This window comes from Bison bison, unplaced genomic scaffold (assembly GCF_000754665.1).
Source record: "Bison bison bison isolate TAMUID 2011002044 unplaced genomic scaffold, Bison_UMD1.0 scf7180017864464, whole genome shotgun sequence".
NCBI classification, from domain to species: Eukaryota; Metazoa; Chordata; class Mammalia; order Artiodactyla; family Bovidae; genus Bison; species Bison bison.
Window position 1 is genome coordinate 5,972,031 of NW_011495025.1, and position 9,896 is coordinate 5,981,926.

Genomic DNA, 9,896 nt, shown 5'->3' on the forward strand with positions numbered 1-9,896 from the left:
AGCAAATTTGGAAAACTCAGCAGTGGCCACAGGACTGGAAAAGGTCAGTTTTCATTCCAATCCCAAAGAAAGGCAATGCCAAAGAATGCTCAAACTGTAAAGTAATGCTCAAAATTCTCCAAGCCAGGCTTCAGCAATATGTGAACCGTGAACTTCCTGATGTTCAAGCTGGTTTTAGAAAAGGCAGAGGAACCAGAGATCAAATTGCCAACATCCGCTGGATCATGGAAAAAGCAAGAGAGTTCCAGAAAAGCATCTATTTCTGCTTCATTGACTATGCCAAAGCCTTTGACTGTGTGGATGACAATCAACTGTGGAAAATTCTGAAAGAGATGGGAATACCAGACCACCTGATCTGCCTCTTGAGAAATCTGTATGCAGGTCAGGAAGCAACAGTTAGACCTGGACATGAAACAACAGACTGGTTCCAAATAGGAAAAGGAGTTCATCAAGGCTGTATATTGTCACCCTGTTTATTTAACTTATATGCAGAGTACATCATGAGAAACGCTAGACTGGAAGAAACACAAGCTGGAATCAAGATTGCCGGGAGAAATATCAATAACCTCAGATATGCAGATGACACCACCCTTATGGCAGAAAGTGAAGAGGAACTCAAAAGCCTCTTGATGAAAGTGAAAGTGGAGAGTGAAAAAGTTGGCTTAAAGCTCAACATTCAGAAAACGAAGATCATGGCATCCAGTCCCATCAACTCATGGGAAATAGATGGGGAAACAGTGTCAGACTTTATTTTTCTGGGCTCCAAAATCACTACAGATGGTGACTGCAACCATGAAATTAAAAGACACTTACTCCTTGGAATGAAAGTTATGGCCAACCTAGATAGCATACTCAAAAGTAGAGACATTACTTTGCCAACAAAGCTTTGTCTAGTCAAGGCTATGGTTTTTCCTGTGGTCATGTATGGATGTGAGAGTTGGACTGTGAAGAAGGCTTAGCGCCAAAGAATTGATGTTTTTGAACTGTGGTGTTGGAGAAGACTCTTGAGAGTCCCTTGGAGTGCAAGGAGATCCAACCAGTCCATTCTGAAGGAGATCAGCCCTGGGATTTCTTTGGAAGGAATGATGCTAAAGCTGAAACTCCAGTACTTTGGCCACCTCATGTGAAGAGTTGACTCACTGGAAAAGACTCTGATGCTGGGAGGGATTGGCGGCAGGAGGAGAAGGGGACGACAGAGGATGAGATGGCTGGATGGCATCACTGACTCAATGGAGGTGAGTCTGAGTGAACTCTGGGAGTTGGTGATGGACAGGGAGGCCTGGTATGCTGCGATTCATGGGGTCGCAAAGAGTCGGACACGACTGAGCGACTGATCTGATCTGATCTGATCTGAAGATCTCTGCTCATATGTAACAGCCTCTGGGAGGCCTTTCCTGACCGACATTTCTAAAGAAGCCCATCTCATCTCATCAGTCTCAAATGGCCCATTTTATTTTTTTTTCAGAGGAACTGTCGCTCTCTAACACAACTGTATTTATGTGTTTCTTGTCTGTACTTCCCAGTAGAATCCAATGCCATGAATGAGGACATACTTGTGTGTATTATTCACAGTACCCAGGGACCCAGAGCACAGTCTGAGAAAGTAGCCTGATCAAGCAGCTGTAACAAAGCAACCAAGCACAATCTCCTGACTATCCCCAGCAGCACAGACTTTTGCCTTGCTTACAGTTTTCTGTCCCAGAGAATACAGTTAAGAGTCTATATGAGTGTTGTTTAAAACATCCCTAATAATAGAAAAAAAGTACAAATTATTAAAATAGCTATGTATTCTTTTTCTCTCTCAAACATTTCAGAACTCGTTCAGAAATATAATAATATAAACCTCTCTGTTAATAATTAGGAGGGTGCTAGAGCATGGTGGGTAATGGTGGGAATGGTGGGGCTGGATTGCTTAGGTTTGAATCCAGCTCTGTCAGTTCTTAGCAGCATAATTTTGGGCAAGTCCATGTCTCTGAGACTCAGTTTTTTCATCTGTAAAATGGGAGTGATGATAACAATCAGAGTTGATTTGAGGATTAAGTGTGTTGATCTATTTACAGTACTTTGGTTGCTAACTCATGGGTGACAATTAGTATTAGTCATTGTTAGCACCATTGGTATCTGTTAGGAATCCAAATGAGGAAGTGAGAATTACATAATATTTTTAAAGAAGAATTCTAACAGAGGAACTTACTAGTTTAGTAAAAAAAATGTAATATATACAAATGACATAATGTTTCAAATACCACCATGAAATCCAGAAGAAAAGATGATTTTTAAAAGTAACAGAAATTGTAATAGATACCTGGGAAGTTGTCACAAAGTTGGCATATGTTCCAGCAAAAATATGTTTGACTTGAACATCCGCAAGGTCTAGAAGAAAGTCATAAATCCATGCTTATTGTTTTTTAGATGTAAAAAGTATAAATCTTTTGTTATAAACATAAAACTGCTTTTAAAAAGTCTTTTAAAAAAACTAATGTATTACCAAGCTAAATTTACTTATTCTTTGGCTTCTAAATAGATTTTGACTACAAACAGCATAAAAGATTAATACTGATCAGATTACACATTATATATTCCCTTATCTTAAAATTTAATTTTCCATGTATTTACATAATGAAACCAGGCTGGTGTGCTTTAGTAGAGATTTGATTAAATATATAAAAAGTGTGCTATTCTGTTGAGGTTTGACAGAAAACAATAAAATTCTGTAAAGCAATTATCCTTCAATTAAAAAATAAATAAAAATAAAAAATAAAATAAAAGTGTGCTATTCTGAAGTGTAAATAACTGATTCTTTTGTACTACCTTAATCTTTAGAAAAAATTACTTAATATTCCAGGAAGCATTGCATTAAAAAAATGCTTATTCTACAAATCAAAGATAACGGTACCAAAAGAACCACAGTTCTATGCATTTTTGAAAGGAAACTGAATAATATTTTTCCTCCAATGACACCAATTAAAACAAAATGACAAATCGTGGGACCACTCATACCCTTAGCAGAAACCAGGCAGCTAATGTCAGAGCTCTCTGCCAGAGCCCCCGGATGTGGTGATCTGCTTGCACAACCTGGTCCACGACCAAAAGACACCACCTGGCCCGTGGTGTAGATGTACGCAAGGGTGTGATCGCTGCAGGAGACAGGATGTTGTGAAGACTTATTATAATGAGTCATGCTTTTTGAGAAAGATGATGTCTCAACACAAAATAACAGATTTATTTTATACTAAGTACCCAGACCCCATTATCACAGTGTCAGAGTTAGAGAGTACCAAGTCATATGGCCAAACAAATGGCGGGTGAATAGTGACTTACTACCACCCCTAAAGGCAGAATATTATTGATGGGTCTTTGCTATGGTTTCTATCATTTGTGTTTTAAATGCAAGTTCTTTTTGTCTTTTGCTCTTTTTACTAATTGGGTGGATAATAGCCAAAGTGTCCTCATGCTGCTGTTGCTGCTGCTAAGTTGCTTCAGTCGTGTCTGACTCTGTGCGACCCCATAGACAGCAGCCCACCAGGCTCCCCCGTTCCTGGGATTCTCCAGGCAAGAACACTGGAGTGGGTTGCCATTTCCTTCTCCAATGCATGAAAGTGAAAAGTGAAAGTGAAGCCGCTCAAGTCGTGTCCGACTCCTAGCAACCCCATGGACTGCAGCCTACCAGGCTCCTCCATCCATGGGATTTTCCAGGCAAGAGTACTGGAGTGGGGTGCCATTGCTTTCTCCTAAAGTGTCCTCATAGGGAGGGATAAATTAGGAGATTCGGATTAATACACACACACTATAAAATAGATAGCTAAGGACTTACTGTATAGCACAGGGAATTCTACTCAATACTCTGTACTAACCTATATGGAAAAGAATCTAAAAAAGAATGATATATGTATAACCAATTCACTTTGCTGTATAGCAAAAACTAACACATTTTAAATCAACTATACTCCAATAAAATTTTTTTTTAAAGTTCTCATACTTAGGTTATGCAAAACTCAGAATGCACATGCAAATATACATCATCTTCTACTTGCATGAGGGTAATTTTGTCTAATGAACTCAAGAAGATAAGCACCACTATTTTTGTTATATACAAACTCCCCTCATCCTAGAATCTAGTAAGGTGGTCTATGCCCAGTACATTTCCAATAAATTCTTATGAAATAAAAGAAATGCCTAGAATAAAGAAGAAAAACAGAAAAATTAAACCATATTTGAAAGGAGCAAATTTTCAGAAAGGAAAATGATCTATAAAAAGAGTAATCACATATTTTAGTGTTTTAAGGTTTCAAAACATTTCATAAAAGTTATTTCTAAGTAATAAAATACACCACTTTCTTCTCTCACTTAAAAAGACCTAGTACCTTCCACAGTCTATCTGTGAGACGAGGCCTTCAATTCTTTCCACAAGTTGTGGACCCCTCTTCTCAGCAGTGGGATCATGTCCCAGCTGTCCATAGCTATTGTCTCCAAATGTGAATACTTTCCCATCCTGTTTAAAAAAGGAAGAATCAGACTAATTTCAGGCTAAAAGTGTAATTAAAATTTAAAAGATTAAGTCCCATAAGAGAGTTTTATGAGAGCACTATGGTAAACATAAGCTTTATATGAAGAAGGGTTTTATATTTATTATTTCTACTAGTGAATAAAGAGTTAACATATTAAACTTGAAAAATCACTGGCATTCCCTTCAGAACTGGGTACTTACTATGTATTTGTAGAAAGAATTGATGGAGAAATTAACTGGTTCAAGAGTAACACTAACACTTAAATATAAGGTTGCTTTATTTATTTGAGCATTTCTCTGAAAATAAATCTCTTTTCAAAAGATGATTCTGGATTAAACAATTCTAGCTCTTTCCTGCCAACTGATAATATAATCCAAGCATATTTTTAAAACAAACAAAATATAAATTATTTTATATATTTTGCTTTAAATAAACATTTCAACCACACAAATAGTTTTCAAATCTATTCATTACAGCTATGGAGAGAATCCATCTTGTCAGAATGAATTGCATGGCCAGTATAAGACATTCAGGATGCTGATTCATAATTGTGCCAAGTAAGAAATGGAACATAGAATGTTTCGTTCTGTAATGTAGGCCACTGAAACCTATAAAAATTACTTTGTTACTTCTACAATATTTTTCATATGTAGAGCTACATTATGACAGAATAATTGCTAAAGGGATTGGCTCCTAATCTATAAGAGATTTTAAAATATCTAAAAATATTTCCTGAAGCTGAAGGATCTTAAAAATTCCATGGCTTGGCTAACTTCTCCTCGTTAGAGATCTGTATGCTGAATGGGTATCTTCAGATATTAATACACATATTGTTTTCCACAATAATTAGTACATGTACCTTACAGTAACATTTCTCTGGGACTTAAAAAAAATAGCAAAATGGGAATTCCCTGATGGTCCAGTGGTTGGGACTCAGTGTTTTCACTGCCAGGGGCCCAGGTTTGATCCTTGATTGAGGAGTTAAGATCCCACAAGCCACAAGGTATGGCCAAAATATATATATATCTCAAGATGTTTTGGTTTACCTGGGTAAGCACTGCAGTGTGCTTGTAACCACAGCTGATAGAAACCACACCGAGAGTCTTCAGTGCACCAATTGATACAGGCTTATATCTTTGAACTGTGGAAAGAAAGCAGAATCTCTCAAGTATAAGAAATAATCATGTATCATGAGTTTTTATATATTTTAATATTTTTGTTATCTTATTATAATTCATCAACATAATTTAAAATGTGAACAATCAGAAGTATTATAAAACAGAAAGAAAGTCCTACACTGGAAAAGAAAAGCAGTCCTTTAGCATTTATTTTTGGAAAATATTTAATTTTCTGGAATGATTAAGGCTATTGGCCAAGAAACCTAAGGTTTAAGACCCCACTTCCCAATAATATTTCCATTATGCTGCATTCATTTTTGTCACATTATAGATGTTCTGCAAATATGCAATAATAATTGAGAAAATAAGAGGACCCACTTCCTGTTGATGAAGTTAAATGAAATGAGATGTAAGAGATCAGCATGGTACAGGTATGGGGTCATCCAGCCACTAAGTCGAGTCACAACTCTTTGCTTCCCCATGGACTGTATGTAGCCTGCCAGGCTCCTCTGTCTATGTGATTTCCTTGGTAAGAATACTGGAGTGGGTTGCCATTTCCTTCTCCAGGAGATCTTCCCGACCCAGGGATCAAACCAGCTTCTCCTACATCGGCAGGTGGATTCTTTACCGCTGAGCCACCAGGGAAGCCGTGGTACTGGTATGTAACAGGAGCTAAATATACATGAGCTGCATGTAAAGAATTGAATAGAAGGGCTCATCAGGAAGACATCACAGTGAGTTTTTTTGAAAGATTGTCAGAGGAACTGGTTGTTTCTCATACTGCTAGCAATTGTCTGAAAAAGGGTTCCCAAACTTTGTTGTGCAAGGGCACTACCTGTGCAGTCTTTGGTAATGACTGATGCCTGGCTTCCCTCCCTAGACATTCTGATTTAATGGTCTGGGATCCAACGTGGGCACTGGGATTTTTAAACATTCTTAGAGTAACAAAATAATGGCCTTCCAAAGATGTACAAGCTCTTTTCCCAGAGCTCAGTGGTAAAGAATCCATCTGCAACACAGGAGACACAGGAGACTCAGGTTTGATCCCTGTGTCAGGAAGATCCTGTGGAGGAGGAAACAGCAGTCCACTCCAGTATTCATGCTAGGATAATCCCACGGACAGAGGAGCCTGGTGGGCTACAGTCCATGGGGTCACAAAAAGAGTTGAACATGACTGAGCACACAGAGGTGAATATGTTAGAGGACATGGCAAAGAGGAGTTACGAAAGCACGTGAATTTAAGGTTTTGTTAATCAGTTGACCTTAAAATAGGAAGGTTAGCTTGGATTGGAGAAGGCAATGGTACTCCACTCCAGTACTCTTGCCTGGAAAATCCCATGGACGGAGGAGCCTGGTAGGCTGCAGTCCATGGGGTCGCTAAGAGTCAGACACGACTGAGCAACTTCACTTTCACTTTTCACTTTCATGCATTGGAGAAGGAAATGGCAACCCACTCCAGTGTTCTTGCCTGGAGAATCCCAAGGACGGCGAAGCCTGGTGGGCTGCCGTCTATGGGGTCGCACAGAGTTGGACACGACTGAAGAGACTTAGCAGCACCAGCAGCAGCAGCTTGGATTATCTAGCTGTGCCCAATGCAGTTACAAGGGTCCTTTAACTGAGGAGGAGGGGGTCAGAAAAGTCAATGTCAGAGTAATATGACTTGAAGAAGGCTTCACCAGCCATTGCTGGCTTTGAAGAAGAAAGGGGGCTATAAGTCAAGAGTGTAGGTGCCAGTAGAAGCTGGAAAAGGCAAGAAAATGGTCTGTCTTCCTCCAGGAAGCCCCTGTTGACACTTTCATTTTAGCCCCGTGAGACCTGCATCAGAACCATGAGATAATACATCTATGTTGTTTGAAGCCACTAGATTTGTGGTGATTTGTTATAGCAGGAATCAAAAAAAAAAGTTAATAGAGTGATTCTAATGTGTCCCAAAGTTTGGGAACCACTGTTTTAACCTTTAAGAGTGCCTTTTGCAGAGCTGGTCTTCCAAGTAGAAAGAAAGAAGGACTTACTGTAAGCCTAACCCATTACCTGGGGCGTTATTCCCACTGAGGGCCAGCTGCCCTGCATTGTTGCTTCCCCAGCCAAATGAAGTCCCAGAGAGTGACAGGGCAAAGCTGTGGTGCCCTCCTGCAGCCACCTGTGCCAGCGGGATCCCCTCCAGGGACCTCACCCTCTGTGGGCTGGCTTGGGAGGGGAATTCCTTCCCCAGGCCCAGCTGTCCATGGCTGTTCGTCCCCCATGAAAACACTTGGCCATCTGCAAAAGCAAAGAGGAGAAATTCAGAAGTGCAAACATTCTGAATGTTTAATAAAGTGTAATACCAAATTCAAGGAGAAACTACCACCTTAATTCTAAAAATCTTTAGAGAATAAAACAGGAGTAAAGGAGGTTAAAGCACCTTTACTAAAGGCAAAGTGAATGGCCAAGGTCACATTTAAAAATCTCTTCCAACAACATCCACTCTTCTTTTCCCTCCCACTTAAGAATACCCATGATCTTTCATCTGCTCCAGTTAAAAATCCTGGAGTCATCCTTGACTCCTCTCTCTTTTTTTACAGCCTTCAACCCAGCAAATACTGAAGTCTCTGCTTCAAAATCTATCGAGGATCCAACTGCTTCTCACCTCTTCACTGTTACCCCCTTACCTGCCAAGTCAATGTCACTTTTCTCCTGGAAAATGGCAACAGCATCTCACTGCACTCCCACATCGTATCCTTGCCCCCAGCAGTTTCTGCTCTCATGAGCAGCCAGAGTGCGCTTTTAAAAACATGTCTGATAAAACCCTTCAAGAGCTTGCTTTCTCACTCAATAAAAGGCCAGTTCTTACCATGGTTCATAAGCCCCCACAGCTACTTCTCAGACTGCATCTCCCCTGGCTCCCTTCTCTTCCTCTCCAGAGCCTCTGCTGCTCCTGAGCACCCTGCTGGGCATGGTCTTGCATCTGCATCATTCCATGGCCTTAGCATCATCTCTTTCTCTCCTCTCCTTTTGGTCTTTGTTCGCGTCTCACCTTATGAGGATAGGGTCCCTGATCTCCTTTATAAAGTAGAAAGACCCCTTCCCTCCACCTACCCCTTCGCTCTCTGTCCCCTTTCCCCGTCTCACTTCTCTTCACATCCTTATCCCTATTATACCACACAATTATTCGTCCCTGTGTTTAAGGCTCACTTCCGCTACATCTCCCCAGAATACAAGCTTCATGAAAGCAGTCTTAGGTTTATTCACTGCTATATCCTCTTTGTTGGATATACTGTAGGCACTCAATAAATACTTGTGGAATGACTGGTGGGGGTGGGGGTAAGCAACATTTTATGTTGAATTTGACTAGAGATAGATCATTTACAAGAGGTAAAAAATCAAGCTCTTCTAATGCTAAATTATGTACCCAGAGAAATGCTAACACATTTCAGATTTCTACAAGTTATTATATCTAAGTTTTCTTTTTAACTTTAAATGCATTAAAATGAACCCCAATGCATTAAAACTCAACAGGTATTATTTGTATTCAAAAAATTACTTCCTGATGACACTTACAAGATCCAAGAAGACTTTTTTACCTTCTGATAATGCCAAGGAGTGGTAGTGTCCACAGGCAACTTGTATAATTTTGATACCAGCCAGAGTTTTTATCTTCCTATAATAATAATGGTACAAAATCTATTAATCCTTCTTCAGATTGGGTCACCAAGTAGACTACAGATATTTTAAATTACTTTCTTGCATTTCTGTAACACATTTATCCCAAAGCCCTCAAACTGTTTTCAGCATGACATCAACATGTATAAAAATACAGGGCAGAATCCAAAATAATATATAAGGCAAAAGTGATTTTTATTGGGCTTTTAATGTATTGTATAAAGTTCTAAACTTTATACTATACTTACCAACCTAAAAGAAAAATAAATTTCTTTATGCACATATAGTGTAGGGTTTTAGAATTTATGGAGCACTGTCACCTACACCACCTACCTTAAGCCCTGTGAGATAAAGATACTACTAGGTTGATTCTTCTTAAATTGCTGTTTTTGTAGATTAGAATATACTCTTGCAAGTCCCTTGGACTGCTAGGAGATCCAACCAGTCCATTCTGAAGGAGACCAGTCCTGGGTGTTCATTGGAAGGACTGATGCTAAAGCTGAAACTCCAGTACTTTGGCCACCTCATGCGAAGAGTTGACTCATTGGAAAAGACTCTGATGCTGGGAGGGATTGGGGGCAGGAGGAGAAGGGGACGACAGAGGGTGAGATGGCTGGATGGCATCACTGAC

General features: G+C 39.6%; 1 protein-coding gene across 2 annotated transcripts in view; it reads right to left on the bottom strand.

Moving 5' to 3' along the window:
* The window catches only part of HERC6 (HECT and RLD domain containing E3 ubiquitin protein ligase family member 6), a 58,093-nt gene that overhangs the window by 44,315 nt on the left and 3,882 nt on the right, over nt 1-9,896 (bottom strand). For both annotated transcript variants that reach the window (XM_010860168.1, XM_010860167.1), the window contains exons 3-8: nt 9,187-9,263; nt 7,658-7,885; nt 5,555-5,649; nt 4,365-4,492; nt 3,001-3,137; nt 2,306-2,373 (exon numbers count right to left, since the gene is read on the bottom strand). In XM_010860168.1, coding sequence (XP_010858470.1) covers nt 2,306-2,373; nt 3,001-3,137; nt 4,365-4,492; nt 5,555-5,649; nt 7,658-7,885; nt 9,187-9,263 — 733 coding nt within the window. The remainder of the gene's footprint in view (nt 1-2,305; nt 2,374-3,000; nt 3,138-4,364; nt 4,493-5,554; nt 5,650-7,657; nt 7,886-9,186; nt 9,264-9,896) is intronic.